General features: G+C 46.4%; 1 protein-coding gene across 1 annotated transcript in view; it reads left to right on the top strand.

Annotated features, from left to right (window-relative positions):
• Positions 1-3253: 3253 nt before the first annotated feature.
• The window catches only part of KLHL14 (kelch like family member 14), a 58854-nt gene continuing 43292 nt past the window's right edge, over positions 3254-18815 (top strand). Inside the window, exon 1 of the mRNA XM_068397028.1 lies at positions 3254-4188. Within this exon, the coding sequence (XP_068253129.1) occupies positions 3254-4188 (935 nt within the window). The remainder of the gene's footprint in view (positions 4189-18815) is intronic.

The raw sequence follows: 18815 nt of genomic DNA, 5'->3' as shown, positions 1-18815 counted from the left end.
TAGAGAACACGTCCTCTACCAAAATGCCCCTTGGTGGAAAGAAAAAGCCCAAAATGCCTACAATGAGAACACCCTCTGCTTCTTACGACTATAAAGGAGCAAAAACCAAAACAAAGCCCCAACCCATCGGCTGTGCTGTGCATATTTCTAGGATATCAGCTCTGGCAGAAAGTTGAAAGGTTACGTTTGTGAAATAGCAGCTGCTTTCCTGCCATTTGATTCAGGCTTCTGCATTGCAAAGTCTTGAAACCGAAAGACAAATCTGACAATATGCTAATCTTCCAATAAAAAAAAGATGTGACTTCTGAACCCTTATCTGATGAAGAGCTGACAGTGAAGTTCAGAGACGGTTGTCTAACCAGACAAAACGATAGAGAAAATATGCCTTCAAACAAGATCATAAATCTTGAACAGTGCAGGGGAACAAATGTAAAGGGAACGTTTTACCACTAACACCATTTAGTAGCCTCACTTTCTTTCTCTCCCCTCCACCCCTCCAGCCTCATCATACTTGCAAGGAAGGAGGATGTATCCTGTCAAAGAAATAATATAAATACAAGGAGGGTGGTGGTAGGGTGACAATATATCGGGTACTGAAATCAGACATTATTTCCATCACATTCAGGGTGCGGGGGGAGAGCAGAGACACAAAACACATACTGTGCAACCTGAATACAACAGACTTACCTCCCCCCCAGCAACACACACACACACACTCGCACACAAAAAGTTTGCATATTGCACAGGGCGCTTGAAGATCATAAATCTATGCATGAGAAAGATGTAGTGGAAATTTTGGGGGGGATTAGAGTTTATTTTTGTCATCTCTGTGAGACAGCTACTCATTCATCCAGATCACAGCTAAGAAAAAAGCTGGTCACAGAAATTAGCAGTTTCAGCTCAGCAGCAAAGTCGCCAGCCTGTGAAGGCAGAGAGAAATTGACTAATTAGCAATGCGCACTAAAACTTGACGGTTCTTTATAGAGAGAGAGAAGAGCGAAGGAGAGCGAGAGGGAGGGAGGCGGGGGGGGGGGGGCTCGCTTTTTCCCCTTCTTTCTTCCAAAGATGTTTGAAATCGCAGTCATTTACGCTCGACAATTTTTACAATAGCCTTGAGCCATAATTTTGCGAGTCTCTCCAGCATCCATCCCCCTGTATGGTCTCTCTCCACTGGCCATGCACGACCGTTTCTCTCCCCAACCGTGGATTTCCTATTACTCTCGTTACGACTCACTGAGCCCCAGGCCCAAGGATAATGATGTGTTGTTTCTTGGTAGCATAATTTGTCACACGTACATTTTTTCTTCTTCTTCTCTTGCAGAAAGCTCTGCGCTCTCTCTCTCCCTCTCTTTCTCTCTCTCCCCTTCTCTCTCTCTCGTACATTTTCTTGCTGTTGCTAATTCATGGTGATCAAATGATGTACGACAAAATAAATTGTAAAGAGTGACTGCTCCGAGTTGGGAACCAGAAGGTTTTTTTTTTCTTTCTTTTCTCTCTTTTTTTTTTTTTTTTTTTTGGAAGGAGCGAGCAAACCTTTAAAAAGGAAGGACAATTGATTTTTTTGGGGGGGAGCTTAAGTGAACCTTTACTTTGGCAGCTGGTTGTGGAGCAGGTAAGTTTCTGGCCTTGTGTTTAACCGTCTCTGTGCATTTTCTTGTGTCTCCGGATTTGTTTGTTGTTGGGGGAGAGGAAAGGGGTGTCTGTGTGTGCGGGTGTGTGTGCTGGAAGTGTGTGAAGGGGGGGCAGTTGTGTAACGAACGCGTTTGCAGAATAAACTCCGATTGCAAGAAATGGGCAAAACGAGGAAGAAAGAAGGGGAGGGAGAAAGAGGAGGAGTGTGTGTATGTATGTGTGTGTGCATGTATGTATGTGTGTGTGCGGTGGGGAGGGGGGGGATTGACCGGGTCCACTTAAAGGGAGAGGCTCCGAGAGGGTTCTGTAGCCGGCGGCGGGGCGCGGAGCGGGGCTGAGCGGCGCCGGGGCAGGGGAAGCGGCTGGAGGGAGCCCCTCGCCGTGCCGATAAATGGGGCGGGGGGGGGTGAAGGGAGGCAGAGAAAGCCCAGCGCTGGCGAGGAGCGACTGAGCGCGCTGCAATGGCAGGAGCAGGTCTCGGCGGGATCCCGCTAAGGAGGAGGAGGAGGAGGAGGAGGAAGAGCAGCGGCGGCGGCGCTCCGCGGGGAGGGATGCGGCCAGCGCGGGTCGGTGGCTGCGCAGCACCCGCAGGTGCGGCCGCAGCTCGGGGCTGCCCCGCCGCTCCCCCTCCGCGGGCCGGGCACGGGGCCGGGGCAAGGGCGGGGGGGGGGCGCGGCGGGGCCCGGCCGGACCGTGGCCGCCGTGCAGGGCGCTGTTCCCCGCCACCCCCGCCCGCCTCCCCCGTCCGCCTCCCCCGTCCTTCCCCCAACTTGAACTTCACGTAGTTACCGGAGTTACGGCAGCGGCGCCGTCGGCTGCGAGGAGAAGCGAGCCGGGCAGGACAGCAGCGGGCGGCCCCTCGCCGAGCCCGGGGCTGCCGCTCCCCGCCCCCCCATTCCCCCGCGCTCCTCCTCCGGGGTGCGAAGTATGGCAAATCCCCCCGCTGGGTCGAGGAGAGGGGCTCAACTTCGGCGCCGGCCTGCCCCGGGGCCCCGGCGCCGCTGAGTTGCCAAAGCGGCCGGGGGGTGGGCCGGGGGCTGGCGGCGGGCAGGGCGGCAGGGCTGCTCGCCTCCCCGGCAGAGTTTCAGTGACTTGGTAGTTTCTCTGGGCATCGTGGAGGTTGGGGGGCGGGGGGGAGTATTTGTGTCGGTTTGATTGCTTAGGTGGTTGGTGGTTTTTTTTTTCTTTTGGCGGGGGGGCTCAGCTTTGAAAGCGTCCCCGGCTTCCTCGCTCCTCCCCTGGAGAGCAGCCCGTTTTGCAGGGAGGGAGGAGGAAGGGGTGGTGTGTGTGTCGGTGGGGGGGAAAGGGAGGGAGGCCAAAAGAAACCAAACCTCCTCCAGCCCTCCCAAGTTGCGGCCCCTCCAAGCGAGCCCGTCCGAGCGTGGGGCAGGGGGGGGCGGCTCGGCGGGCAGAGGGGAGCCCGTCCCCCGGCTGCTCCCCCAGCCACCCGTGCGCGCACGGCCGGGGTGCGCCCTCCGGGCCTCTAAAGCTCTGTGTTTATTGTTGTGTCGTCCCGTGTGTCCCCCCCCACCCCCACCCCACCCCACCCCGCTCTCCTCCCCACCCCTCTGCCCAGGTTGGAGGAGGGTTTAAAAGGCAGGTGTGTCGGAGGCCGCTCGCCATGTCCAGATCCGGGGACAGGACCTCCACCTTCGACCCCAGCCACAGCGATAACCTGCTGCACGGCCTCAACCTGCTGTGGAGGAAGCAGCTCTTCTGCGACGTGACCCTGACGGCCCAGGGCCAGCAGTTCCACTGCCACAAGGCCGTGCTGGCCTCCTGCTCCCAGTACTTCCGATCCCTCTTCTCCAGCGGCGGCGGGAGCGGCGGGCACCCCCACGCCCTGGGGCTGGGGCCCGGCGCCCAGGACGGGCTGGGAGGGCCGCCGAAGGAGCCGCCGCCGCAGCCGCAGGAGGAGCCCGGCACCCCGTCCTCGTCCCCGGAGGACAAGCTGCTGGCCAGCCCGCGGGCCATCAACAACCTGGTGCTGCAGGGCTGCTCGTCCATCGGGCTGCGGCTGGTGCTGGAGTACCTGTACACGGCCAACGTGACCCTCTCGCTGGACACGGTGGAGGAGGTGCTGTCGGTCAGCAAGATCCTGCACATCCCGCAGGTCACCAAGCTGTGCGTGCAGTTCCTCAACGACCAGATCTCGGTGCAGAACTACAAGCAGGTGTGCAAGATCGCCGCCCTGCACGGCCTGGAAGAGACCAAGAAGCTGGCCAACAAGTACCTGGTGGAGGACGTGCTGCTGCTCAACTTCGAGGAGATGCGCGCCCTGCTGGACTCGCTTCCCCCCCCCGTCGAGTCGGAGCTGGCGCTTTTCCAGATGTCTGTGCTCTGGCTGGAGCACGACCGGGAGACCCGCATGCAGTACGCCCCGGACCTGATGAAGCGCCTCCGCTTCGCCCTCATCCCGGCGCCGGAGCTGGTGGAGCGGGTGCAGTCGGTGGATTTCATGCGCACCGACCCCGTCTGCCAGAAGCTGCTGCTGGACGCCATGAACTACCACCTGATGCCCTTCAGGCAGCACTGCCGGCAGAGCCTGGCCAGCAGGTGAGGGGGGCGGCGGGGAGGGGGCGCCTTCCCTCACAGACGCTCCCTCGGCGGCTCCTGCCCGGGGGAGGTTGGGGGATATGAGGGGGGGTGTCCTCGCAGGGCGCGGGACTAAGGCGGCGGCGGGCAGGGACCCCGCGGGGGCCGGGCCGGGCCGTGCGCCCTCCGGTGGGGCAGCGGGCGGCTGGGCCGGGCCGGGCGGCGGGAGCCCGCCCGCGGCGGCGGCCGAAGGGCAGCGGCGGGGCCGAGCTGCCCGTCCCCCAGCACCGCCAAACTTTTCGTCCCTTCCCCTCGGCCCGGCGGGGCCGTCGCGGCCGGAGGCGGGGGGATGGCGGTTGGCGCCCCGCAGCGCCCCTCCGGCCGCCCGCCCTCTGAGCGGAGAGACGGCCCCGGCGGCTGCCTCGCCGCCAGCGCGGCGGTGGGCGTGGGGGGCCGGACCCCGGCAGGGCAGCGGCGGAGGCCGGGAGGCCTTCTCGGAGGCGGCCGGCGGGGCGGGCGGCCGCGGCTGGCTCCCGCGGCGTGGGTCCCTCGGCTGCCTGCCCCGCTCCCCGGCCTCCCGGTGTGCCGGCGGCGATCGCGGCTCCCGCAGCCGTCGTGCCCGGTCCGTGGGGCTCATGCGTGAATGGGAGGCTGCAGCGTGCGTGGAGGAGCCCGCGCCTTGGGAACCTGTTGTGATTATTTGTTATAAGCCCTCTTTATTTATTTTTTTCCCCACCATGTTACTCCTTCACAAGGAGTTGCATCTGCAGGGCGTTCTAAGCTGTAATACCCCAAGTCCTAAATCAAATTAATTATTTTCATAAATAACCGCGTTATTCTTGCACACCCTGGTATTGCTGGTGTTCGGGTGATGTCTGTATTGTGCGTGGAAACTTGTGACTTCATAGTCCTTACATCTATGACATGTCAGTTATTTTCATTTAATAAGGTAATGAATCATGATGTCAAAGATTGGCAATATGAGGTTGGTCTTAGGAACTAAAAGCACAGCATGTAGTTTAATGAGCAGTAAATATACCCGAAATGAAGGAGGTATTTATTTTTCTCTTTTTAAAATTGTCTATACTTCATTTCATTCAAAAACGGAAAGATAATACTGTCTTCCAAGTACAGTGGCACGGTAGCGCAGAAATCAAAGCACACTTTGTATTATTCAGCTTTTTAACTAATAGGTGGGTATTATTAATGACTTAATAGCAGCAAGAAAAACTAGTACATTTTTAAATATTTTAGATAATACGCTCTGTTAGCATTAATGCAGGGGATCCTTTATATCTTCATGTAATGGGTACCCCAGTGATTTTAACTTCGCAAATGCTGTGCCTTCTTTTATTATCTCTGGCTAGCTCGCTCTGTTAGTGTTTTGTCGTGCTTATCACCTTGCTCTCTAACCAGTTCTCACTCTGAAATCCTACAGTAAAAAAGTAATACCAGCATTTTGCAGTGTAAAGTATTTTTGAGACACCGCTGTTGTAGCTGGTTCCTACCCTTTGCATTTCAATATTCAAAACTGTTGACTTTCAAAAAATGCAAAACCCACCTTCTCAGTCGAGATTCTGCACGCCGCCGGGGGCATGCCGGGGCTCGTGTCCTGTGGATTGCTGAGATACCAGCCGGCTTGGTTCAGTGAAGATACCTTCCAGCTTCACTGGTCCATGTCATATGAAGGATGTGTAGTGGTGTTCTGACCACTGAATGCTTACAAGCATCATGGATGCTGCAAGAATCTGAAACCCTGGTGCTGGGAGCTGGCTTTCCCTGTAAGTGGGAGCATACACACAAGGATGACACTCTAAGTAGACCTAGATTAGATTCTGCGTTGTGCTTACTTAGTGGCTTGTCGGGGACTCCAGATGCCACAAATACCACGGTTTTTGTTTGTAATAGGTCTGCACATCTGTGCAGATAGTGGTATTTCAGAGACCCTTAAGTGTAGTGGGTGAAAACGTACCGTCACCTTCTTAACTTCAACATGTGTTTAATGACAGCGTCGTAACTAGCTTCTCTTGATTGGGTTCTTCAGTGACAATGAAATCAGAGCAAAACCATTTAGATTTCTCTTATTTATAAGCAGGCATTAGAACTTACTCCAAATGTTAAAATGTTGGAGATGTTGAAATGCTCTGTGATACAGCAGACAATTGGTATATTTTCATTTTGGGTCTTGGATGATATTCCTGGGAATTCATAAAGGTCATGAAGGCTTGTCTTTGAATTTTAATCACTTTAAGATTTCATCAGGCTGCCTAAGTGTACAAATGCTTTCTTAAACATGAATGAAGAAACAAAAGAAACATACCCAAGACTGCAGAGATTTCCAGACTTGTTCCTGTTACTCATCATTTCTCTAAATGCAATGACAGGTTGACATTCATTCAGTAAAATTTTATTTTAAGGGAGAAAATCTGCAAAGAGTTTCTTAAGTTACTAATTTGCAGAAGGAAATCTTCAAAGTAACTAACAGTTAAGTACGTGTGCAATTAGATAAAAATTATTACACAGAAAAGGACTTTAAAACTTGGATTACCTTTTCTGTGAGCAGTGGTGACCTTGGTAATTTGGAATTTAAAGTTTAATGGAAGGTCATTCACAAAAGATTCACATGTCTTTAGAAAGAGATTAACTGTTCCTCTTGTGCAGTATAATATATAATGCACAGTACAGTATGGGTTGGTGAGAAATGCAAGCAGCACAGTGCCATAGCCACCTGCTTACTGAGTGTTGAAGAAATTAGGAGAATCACACTCAGAATTAGAACTTGCCAATAACTTTTCTGCATTTTTAAAAAGAACATTTTTTTTTGTAACATGCTACTTTAAAAAAAGGTGTGTACACATATGTACGTACATGTCCATACGCACACTACCACTTTGGAGTTCTTTGGAAATGTGGTTACTTATATTTCTTAAACACGAGTGTAGTGGAAAGCTCTGAAATGTAACTGTAAAAATAGCGCTGGTTGTTTCTTTAAGCTTGTTTTTTACATGGCAAATCACACATGCTTGCTTTTCGGACAAACACAAGTTTTTGCTGTTGTCAGGGCTGGAGGAAAGCGATTTTGGATTCTAAGAGCCAGTCTGCGCACTATAAGCGGAGTTATTTATACAAGTCATGCTACAAATGCAGATCCAGCAATGCAAGTGATGCTGGGGCTAGTAGGTACCCGGGTTGTCTTTTGTGCTGTTTACCTGCAGGGAGAGCAAATTCTTTTTTTCATGAAATTTCCTGAGAGAAGGTAACACTTGAACGCCCTTATGCATTTTTGTAAAATTATTTTTCAAAGTACAGGAACTAGACGATCATCGTTTAAAAAGTTGAGGAATGACGCTCCTGACTTGTGAACCTTGCCATGCACTCCGGGGTTTAGGACTTTACCACAGGGGGTGGGTGTTTCAGCTCTGATCTGGCATTTGATCAGGTGCTCAAGTCTAAGCAAAGTTACTGATTCAGTTGACTTTGATTTCCCCTTTCTAGGTTAATGTTGGAGCTTTCTGGCCTCTGTGATCCTCACCTATAGCAGGGCCTCAGCACACAAGCTGCTAATAAAGCCTCTTGAAGCAGTCAGTTTTGACAGCCGGAATGTGAGGCTTAAATGATGTTTGTCTGTCCGTGAGGGACACAGGTAACTGTGCTGTGTCATGTTTTCTGTAGTTCTGGGAATAAAATGCATTTAGACAGAGGAATGTTTGTCTTCCAGTTATTTGTTTGACTCTTGAGGCTTCACTAGAGTACTGAGTTGATTAAAATGTCTCTGTGCATATTGTGTAATATAATACATTTTATGTAGTACACGGTATGTGTTTTCGATTTTTAAAAAGTTTTGGGTTAGAGCATTAATGTGTTGCTGGAAAGAATTTCACTTTTAAAGATGAGTGAGCTAGTGGAACATTGCTAATGCACAATATAGGTGTAGACAGAGAATGGAGCATTCTAGAAAAAATGTTTAAATGTTTAAACACTAAAAAATGTTTAAATAAAAAACATTATTAAATGTTTTACCTAAATATTGTTGCCTTTTTATAGAACATTGCCATGATTTTATGGTTTCGCTCACCTGTGACTATTTACAATGACTTCTGTTCCAGACAGACGTGAGAAGATAGGCTGGGTGGGAAGAGGCAGCCCCTTACGGCCTGGGAGTTGTTTGTCGGCTGCAGGACACACGCAGCTCCTCTCGACATCAGTGGTTTGGGCTGGTCAGCTCCTCCCAGGATTTTCAGGCAGAGCAGCAGTTAGATGTCTGTACAGCTGCATTAGGTACCTGAAGGCAGAGGGGAGTGAGGACAGTAAAGCTGGGAAAGGGGAAAATGCAGAGAAAGAAAGGAATTGAGATACCCCAGGGGAGACACAGGATGTAAGTAGTGCAAGTAAGGAAGTACAAATGAAGGAAAAGGGGAGAGAAGAAGAGTTCTGAAGGGAGAAAAGTGTGAGAATAGGATACCAGACAGGAAAGGAGACAAGCAAAAGATTAAAAGACCCCGGCAGATAAAAAGAAGAGAGGGAATGAAACAAAAGGAAAAAACCTAATTCTTGGCAGAAACAGCATCTGTTGTCAGTAAGAGCTGAGTATTTCAGTATCTGGAAAAGCTATTTCAGATGTGGGGGAGGAAAAAGGGACAGGGATCAACTAAGTGACCTGAGATGGGAAAAGTCACAGGCAGGAAATACGGAATTTAAGAGTAAAAGACAAAGGAGGGAAATAAAAAGACAAAGAGGTAAGAAGGCTAAGCCTGACTGTGCTGTTTTGTGGGTTCAGCAAAGTCCCAGCGTATACAGACCCAGCTGTTTTTCTATACTTCTGTTCCCTGGACTACTAGACCTCGGGGAGATTAGAAGTGCAAATTCGGATCCTGCTGAATCTAATTGTAGAGGTTTTTATTTTTCTTTAATTTCAGCAGGGAGAGGGTGTCATCCAGACTGTTTGGTGTTAGGTGATATTAGTGAAAGTGACAGTGAATTAAACAGTGACAGGTGATGAAGATGATATGACCAGTTTTCACTCAGGAGGAAGGTGATAACTGTTGATGAAGAAGGAAAATGTAAAGTGATGAACAGCATGAGACACTAGCATTTATGTGGAAGACATATATACCCAGACTGTTTTACTTCCTACAGAGGAGATTAAAAATTTGAAGAAACTAGTTACATCCCTTGGCAGTTAAATAATTTCCTTCTTGAGTACACTATTTGTCTACAAATCTCACAGACTGTAGTTCAATTTGACTTCTTTTTCTCGTAAGATTTTTGTAGGGTCTCAGTAGGGCATGTTTGGTGGTTGTAAAAAAATTTGCTTGTTTTTTCACTGAAATACATTGTTGTGTGTTCTAGTGACAGCCACCTGCCTGTCCCTTTGTGATCCTGACACCAATATTTGGATTTTTAACTAATACTCATACTCATGGTTAATTGCAAGTGGGAAATATTTCAGACCCCAAATTAACATCCAGATAAAGAACATACCTTAAAATGTGTGTGAATTATTAACTTCTGCATTACCATGTGGATGAAGGGAACGTGAGGCTCTGTTTTATTTTAGTGGGCTTTGGATCAGGTCTTACGTGCCTGAATTAAGATCAGGAAATTGTACCTGTGCCAGGACTCTCCCAGCTGAGCTGCAGAAGGGAGACTGACACATCAGAGGCTGCAGGGAAGTCAACCCACAGACCTGTAGTCAGTTTAATCCTAGTTAGTCTCACCTACTTGCCTTACTTGCCTTATGTGCATTCATTTGCCTTTTGAGACAGGCTGGTGCTGAAGTGTAAGCGGAGAGATGTTGAGTATCCCAGAGGGAGGGAGGCCTGGAGCTCAGGTGACAGTCAGAGGCAGCACCATTGCCCTCCAAGGACTGCTGTGGGTCAGGGCAGTCCTTGGGAGCCTTCTTAAAGATACATATGTCCTGGCTGGTAAAATCCTTGAGAGCTGCAGTAGCATTGGTGGTAGCCAGTTTCTAGGCCCAGTTATAGTACTTGTTAGGAGAAACATAATTTATGAAGAGCATTTAATGGCCTTTCTTATGGGCAACCATCTTTCCAACAGCTGTAGATGAAGAAGGAGTACCAAGTACCATGTGTAGGCAGGCACTCCTCTTCCCATGCCAGCCAGTGTCCTCATCAGAGGTACTAGTTGGGATAGTCTCCTTTGTGAACTGCCAGCCCCTCCTGATTTATGTCCTTAGGCAACGCATAGTTCCAGTACCTCCAGCTCCTTCCCCACCTTCTGCCCTTTCTTGCTCCAGAACTTCAGTGTCTCAAAATCCTCTACTTCAAAGCCTTTTGAATGTCCCAATTACTTATTTTCCCTTACCAGTCTGCCTCATAGGCTCCTCCTTGCTCCCAAGCCACTCTGCCAGACAGGGCTCTTCCCCAGATCCAATCTACCTGAGCTTCACCTCTGCCTGTCCCTTCTCTTGAATCCTCTGCTACCATGGCCCCTGGCCCCTCAGTGCCCCTTCCAGCAGGCTCCCTGCCTCACACACACCAATGCTGACTGCTCCAGACCTCTCACCTTGGGTCTCCACAGACTGCTGCAGCTGGTTGGGCTGTGCTGCTCCTCGGCTTTCCATCACCTTGCCTCTTTTAGCACTTGAAGCAGCTTCAAGTATCTGCATCTGCATCTCCAAACTCTTTTTCCACGGGGGAAAATCTTTCACTGGATTTCAAGCCGCCTTGTTCTAGAGGGACAATTAAGTTAAGTTAAAAAAAAAATAATCTTACTAAGCCACTCAAACTGAGGGCAAAGTGCCTGCAAAAATGTGAACTTCCTCCTCAAATGCTGTACTTCAGCAAAAATGCCCCTTTCCAGCACCTGCAACAGTCTGTGCAGCTCATTTGCAAATCCTGTGGCTTCCTAAAAGAATGGAGCTGTCTCCCATGAGGTCCTGTGCTGTTCTTGCCCATGCTTTGGCAACACAATCCAGGACTGTCCTGTCAGGGAGAACATAGGTCACAGGTGGTGCAGAGCCTCCTAGATAAGGAAGTTCCCTCTCAAACAAAGTCCTCCTGGTATGATTTATGCTTAGGGTGTACCTTTTACAAATGGAGTGCTGTAGGATCATGGTGAGCATCACACACACCTGTCTTGGCTGCCTTTGTGTCCTATCTGAGGCTTTTCTGTTCACTCTTTGCCTGGTGGGCATCCCCTTCATGCCGTAAGAGGAGACAGAAAAGAGAGGGTCTTTGAAGGCACGTTGTGGCCTGGGGTCGCTATAGTTTTTTTGTTACAACAGAAGAATACAGAGGTTCTGAGTCTGTAACTGCTGAGCAATAAATGGAACAGAGCTGCGATGGTGTAATTGTTTGGATTTGTACTTGAAGATAAAGTACAACAAGCCTTGGGGGCAAGGGGAGTGATGAGAGCAAACGTAGAACACAAAATCAACAGAAAATAGTTTGCGAGGAAAAAAGCTTTAGTTCTGTTAAACTCACATTATGGAAAAAATCCTCATAATCTGTAAAAACACCATTTTATCTTTTCAAACAACTCCTGTGTTTTAAAAATCAGAGCGATTTTCTAAATCAGAGGAAAGTTTGTCATTATCCTTTGCAAAGTATGGCCTGAAAAGATTGAGCAGGGAAGTTAATAGGAATCCTAAATGAAAGTTTTGAACTGGACTCCACTGCTCTTTAAACATCTGTGTTGTTGATTTTGTTGAAACAGATCCTGTCTGGTATTACAGGTTTACCAAAGGACCATCTAAAGAAATTAAAGAATATGGAAAGTTGAAATCCATTAGTAGATACTTCCTGGCATCGTTTTTCATATTTACTGCGTTCCTGAAATTTTCTTTAAAGACCGTCATGCCTAGTACTTAGTAGTCAACACTTCTTGCTGTATTCTTGGAAAGCAGACAATAAACTTTGAGCAAATATTGTCAGCTGCCAAGTTCAGTGGAAACAGACGGTTTGCACTGAAGCTGGAAGTAAATAGAAGCTGATGCCACAGTTGGTTCTTCCCATCTTCCCTGACTGCTGCCTTCTTTCAGAAAAAAAAAAGCAGTGGAAAAGGTAACCAGTTATAGCTTGGGTGAGACAGCAGCAAGTTGTGTTTCTTCTCCTCAGCTTCCTAAGGAAAAGGAGACTCAGCTGGGGAGAACACAGCCTCTGATGCAGACACCTCCTGTCATAATGAACATTGAATACAGAATCAAACAAAAAAACGACCTTCCTGACTTCTCACAGTCTGAAAATCAAAAAGAAGAGTTGATTGAAATTTCCTAGGGGAAAAATGCAGATTTGACCACCCTGAAGCATTCTATAAACATTTCCATTTTACTATCTCTGTCTAAAACAGACAAAAACAAAGGAGGTGGGGAAGGGAAAGCAAATTGCAAAAGCATCTGTCTTTGACATTCTGTTTAGTTTTATATTTTAAAGTATTCAGGATCAAGCAAATTTATTGAAGGTTTTTCAGAACTTCCAACAATATGGAAAATCAGTTGTTTGCATAGTTTTGCCAGTAAGATTCATGACACAGGAGGTTTTGTGACTCATTTACCAATATAAGTTTGCTAGTAAAATTCCTTTGATTCAAATCCCTTACAGTGCTTCAGATACTCACTGTATATCTTTAGCATTCAGATCTCAGTGAATTTAAAGACTTGTGTTCAAACGATCTATTTGTGTAGATTTTGTCACGATAGAAGTACTATTCATGATCTCACACAGCTGACACATCTATTAAAGCCTGTCTCAAGCTATAAGGAACAACAGTGTTGTATACTAATACAGCAACCTTGGCAGGACTCCATATGGGAAAGCTACTTGAGCGTCTTTCTGGGGAACTGTACCAGTCCTCTGTCAACATGAAGAATAAGCTGGTAATACAGGGAGACAAAGACGAGAAGGACATTCCTGTGTGTTTCTCCCAAAGGAACGCTGATGGTAGCTGCCACTCTTCCAGGATAGTTGCCCACCCCTAAGCTACCTGTTAGTTCAGAGACTCTCATCCCAAAAGGAAGGGACATTCACTTTAAAAATCTTCCAGCTAAAAAAATACCCTAGCTCTTCAAGATTTACTTAGAGACCATTCTAAACTAGTAACAGCAATGGGATTGGATTTGTAAAGAAAAATCGTGTATTCAGAGCTCCAAACAGATTCTAAGTTATTTTAATACAGGGGATAGAAAATTGCCTGGTAACTGTAGAAATAAAGGAAACTTTAACTTGTCAGGTAACTTTGCAACAGTTAACTGTGGCCTGTCAGACACAAGATTCACTTACCCCTAGACTTCTGCTTCTTCTGGATTGTTCTTGGAGCAAACAGTGACTCTCCTTTTTTTCTATGCATTTATTTAAAAAAAAAAAAGCATTGGACAAAAATTTGAAAAATTCTAGTAGAATCAGAGGACAAAACCAACAGTCAATGTCTGCAGCAAATAATTCCCAACTTAGTATTTATGATCCTAAAATTCAGTCTGTCAGTGGTCAGCAACATGTATTAAATGAGCAGGAGAGTGGGTGTCTCTTGGGTGTCACCGAACCCCTTTGGTGAATGTTATGGTGAGCTCTGCTGCAGTGAAAACTTGTGCTTAGGGCCTTGTGCTGAGGACTCCCACATTGATAGTGAAACAATGAAAACCAAAATCTTCAGGGCACTGAAGTGAATGATAAGACTGGTTTTCAGGTACAGTATTAATAGAAACTATTTTCACATTCTTTCAAGCGCGCCTTGGGCAATAGGTGTGCCTTAGACGAGTCAGGAAAATCCATTCATAAAGCAACATTCATACATTCAGCGTATTTTTGAACATATTTTGAACGTAAGAACTAAATAACTTCTTGGTCATAATTTGCAACAGACCTCAGCACGCTTTAGGTTTTGACAAAATTGAGATATTCTTTTAGGTCTGTACTTTGCCCATAAGGAGAAAGATATTCCTGGTGGGTCAGAGTTCCAGCAGAAATCTGATCTGCAGGACTTGGTCTGGTGGCTGTGAGAGCTCAGGTCCTTCCCCTGGCAGTGCTATAGTATTAGGAAGAGATTTTGGATGCCTATTCACCTATAGGTTGTGATGTTCATTAATTCATTTTATGTGATAACAAAACCTCACAAAATTTCTCCATCCAAGCTAAATTTTACATTGTATCTTATGGTTTTTATCAAGTTCATAGTTAAACTCCTGGATAATGATATTTCTCTCTACATGTGTTGCTAATCATGGTTATCTTTGCAGTCAACTGTGGAAACCAAAATCCATCGAAATAAGCAGTTTTCATATGACACTTTTGTTGCACTGAAATGCCTGTCCGGGAGCGGGGAAAGTAATTGTCAAAGATCTCATCACATGTTCTGTGATGGCAAAACACTTTCTTCAGTCACAGACAAATGGATGCCTGCAGCATGAGTTCAGGTTTGCAGACCGCAACTGGGTTCTCCATTACATTTTTGTTGGACACAACCCTCCTTCAGATGCCTTTTTAGAATAAAAAGGTTGCTAAGGATCGTCCTGGTTTCTGAAGATTAAATTAAGTCTTTCGTGTTAACGAATGAAAGATCTGCAACTGAAATGCTGATTGGGACGGTGTATTTATCTCTTTGTCTATTACCTTGAGGTTGGTATCTAAACCTCACTGCAATACTTTGTTTCTGCTGCAGGTTAATACAGCCACTTTTTCCAAGATTCTTGCTACTTCTTGTTTTGACAGTATCACTATGTGTCAGCCTCCAGTTTCTCAGATCCTTTGATGTAATGAGACTTGTGGACTAGGTAAAATTCACCACCCATTCACCTGCCCTTGCTGGATCTGGGCTGGTCTTCTGGATGTTTTTGTTTGCACCTGAGTTCAGTGAGCAAATACCTTCAGTTCGGTTTGGCTCTGCTGTGTTTAAGGTCAGCGCTCAAGCAGGAGCGAGGCATCCCATGTCTGTGAGGTCCCTGGTCTGAAGAGCCACCTGGCTCGCTCCATACTCAAAGCCGTGGTGACAGCCTATATTAAAAGAGAATAATGATCCAGGTTTTTGGTTTTATTATAGCCCTGAGTTAAGAGGAAGGTACAGTTGGATATTCTTTTTCCCATTGATTACCATGGTCACCTGTATGTCTGAGATGCAGTTTTCTTTCTGATGTGTAACACTACATCAAATGCATTAAGAACCACAGGATTGCCACTTCATTGTTGTATTCTTTCCATTTCTTTGCATTTGCTAATGCAGAGAGGGGAGCCTTATTGCATTGTTTAAAAACTGGAAGAGTCTGGAGCAAACCTGTTGTTGTTGGGGCTTGTTTTCCTGCCAGCCTTGGTAGAATGAACTACAAACCTCCCAGATAAGGAACACCCATCAGTGCAAGATTGATGGATATGCTAATTAAGAAAAACAATGTACAAGAAGAGTATTTCCCATTCATGCGTTTTCCATTAACATGAGGCTATCAATGTTGCAAAAGACCTTTGAGGGGGAGTGGTTGTCAGGAGTACTGAGGTCTGTTACTATCTTTTCTGCTGATTCCTTGTGAGTTGAAAAACTCTGTTTGGCTTAGCATTTTGTCCTGTGTATTCACAGTTAGTTTAGACTATGGACTAGTGACCTGAGTTTTAGAGCTGATGCACACCTGCTGCTACCTTTGAAGGGAGTAGGATTTAGTTATGTTGACTGGGTATTCAACATCTCTGAAAACTAAGCCACTTAAAGGAGTTCTCAAATTCCTAGGTTGCTGTGCCTGAAGGAAACCATACAAGTTTGAAAATGTTGACTTTAAAATATACTTTGGTTTCCAGTCTTGTAAGTAGACAAAATAAATTTCACACCACATGGGGTACCCAGGAACTTAATTAAGGTGAATTAAGTGTTTTAAAATCTTTGCAGAACAGAAACTGCAAAATGTGTGCAGAATAATAACGTTATTCATCAATGAGAACTAGAGTTTTGGATTCTAGGTATAAGAAATGCTTTCGGGATAAGATATGGATAAGTTTATCTCAGCTTTTTGCCATGACATCAGCCTGCCTGATGTCAGTTAACATTATTTTAGCCTTTCCTGACCAGGACCCACTACTGTTAATTGAGCACAAGATGATCATAATGGCCTTGCCAGGGACACTGTGAACCACAGTACGGAACGGAATAGTATATTACCCTGTGAAATAAGGACGATGAAAAGAGAGTGTTCCAGATATAATGCAGTGTTTTTCACATGGTAATCTTGAGTTATCCAAATAGCAAACATGTAATAATGCAAGAAAGGGAGAAACTTTTATCTTGCTAAGATATTACACATATTTTCAAATACTGCCTTCATTGTAGTGTTTCACTGAGTTCCATTTTCATTAATGTTTGGAAAAGTATTCCACATATAAGCAGTGATCCTTTCCATGTCTTTCATATTTTAGAATGTATTTTAAGATTTGAACAGTACTGCTCAGTGCAATATGAAACACAAATATAATATAATAAAGAAGATTTTTTTTCAAAACCTAAAATGTAGTGATTCACACCAAAACTTAAACAGCAGAATTGGCTCCAAGAAAACATGTCAGTTTAAAACATGCATATCTTTAGTCACTGTATTATCTTTACTTGGTTCACTGGCAGAGCTCTCAATATAGACTAATTAGATACTTTGAGTAAAAGAGCCCATCTCTTCTTTGCCATGTGAGAGTTCCCTGTGCTTTTGGTAGAGACTGCTTGCTATTAAGTTCTTATTAAGCTTTTATTAAGGGTTTCTGTTCATACTACTTACCATTTTAAACATGTAAAAATACTAAATATTTTTTAAACATTCCCATATAGCAGTGCTGTTCCTTCTCAAGAAACAGTAGCTTCTCAGATTGTTTTGCTGAAAAAGTAATGTTAGGGATAGTTGCAGCTGCCAAAGTCTGGAAACTCAGAGTTATATCTGGCATTTCATTCTTCACCTTAACTATTGAGCCTTGGCCATTCATTGGTTTTTCACAGTGCTTTGGAGTTAGAAGGGAGTTTTACAGATGAAAGATGAAAATCAAAATAAACTCCTTTATCAAGTAAACCTTGCAAGGGCATTCTGAATTTTACAGTACAAAGGGAGCTGATTGTGATATAACATACAACACAAGAGGGCTGGAATAAACAATTTATTCTCTATCGTTAGGGATGGCCATGCATAACTGACTGATGGCTCTGGTTTGCTCTGCCGCTTGTTAGGTGTGCAGTCATCCCTAACTCATACCAAAAATAGTTAATAATACTCTTGTGTTGCATAGTTTTTATCAAATGTTCTCTCATTAAAAACTTTACCGGGGAGGTTGAATGTTTTAAGACTCTGGCAATGCTTATGAAAGCTTTCCCCAGAGCTTGGTCTCACTGAGCGGAGACTGTGCTGACAGTGATCATGAGATGGTTCCTGATACCCTACACAGATGCAGTCTAGTCGGCAGGTAACAGTCATCATTTGACGGTACATGGCAGGTTCAATGCAGAGGTCAAAGGCTGGCTTGTCAGAAAGACTGACGGACCGGAGGGGGTCCCCCCAAGTCAGGAGTTAAGCAGCGGGGTAGGACAGTGTGGGAGAATACTGCAGTGTCGCTGCCCCCGCGGTGTAGCTCCTGCCCCTGCAGTGAGGGTTTCATTTCCTCCACTGTCAATTCAGGACCTTCCCTAAGCCCTAAATCCATTTAAAAACAAACAAGGCCATCTGCCAGGTAATTCCCTGGCCATCCTTGTGATAGATGTATCTGCAGTCTGTAGTTGTCTTTTGGATAGCCATTTGAAAGGTTATATGCATAAGCATCGTGTGGATGGAGCCTTCAGCTGCGTGCTCCCTTCCTGAAGGAGGTTGCTTTTGGGTAATGCATGTCTACAGCACAACCTAGTTCATTTTGCCCAGTCTTCTGAAGAGGGCATGTAATCCTGGTACAAATGTAGATTGGTGGGTCCCCAGCACCGTCTAGGTAATAGTTGGAGCTCAGCCACTGGTGTGCCTCGGTGGTAAAGCACCTGCTGCTGGAGTGCACTGCTGAGATTGGAGCTCCTGGGCGGCGGTTGTGGTGGGGCTTTGGTTCATAGCATTCTGTACCTTTCTTGGCCAGGAGCGTTTGCTGCAGACTGACACATGGATTGCTACCGTGATGTTGTCGTGCTTGGAAGAAAGTTGGTGTTTGGCAAGGGTGCTTTCCATCAAATGCATGGTCCCCCCTGCACATTCGTTTGTACCGATGCATTTTCTCCAGGCTACGTCACCTTCCTGCTTCACGGGAACAGTTTGAGCGTAGACCTTTATTTCAGCATTATCACACCGAAGCTTAGTATAACTGATGAAAGTTCAATTATATGCAAAGTGACTATTAAAGCATCAGGGCTCATCTGGGGGTCTGGGCCTCCCCTCCCCTTTTCACTTACAATTGTGCTAAATCCCTTAATGTTGCAAAGAAATCGAACATTCGTCAGGTGGAGCATTGGAGGCCAGGGTGCGGATAACCGCTTTTACTGCATATGAGACATTGCAGTCCTGTTCTTAAGAACTGCCAGGCAGATTGGGAATCACGGTCACGCTTAATAGCAGCGAATTGCCAGCTCTTGATGGGTGGGTAGTCACTCCTTTCAGTGGTTGCCCCCTGGGGGAGAAGGTAGAAAAACAGAGGGAGGGAATTAGAGTGACTTTGCACAGTTGAGCAGGTTCATGCCGCTGGATCAGTGGCAAGCATTGGCAGGGCTCC

Source organism: Nyctibius grandis, chromosome 3 (genome assembly GCF_013368605.1).
Source record: "Nyctibius grandis isolate bNycGra1 chromosome 3, bNycGra1.pri, whole genome shotgun sequence".
Taxonomy (NCBI): domain Eukaryota; kingdom Metazoa; phylum Chordata; class Aves; order Nyctibiiformes; family Nyctibiidae; genus Nyctibius; species Nyctibius grandis.
The sequence above is the reverse complement of the archived record's forward strand: the minus strand, read 5'-3'. Positions and strand labels throughout refer to the sequence as shown.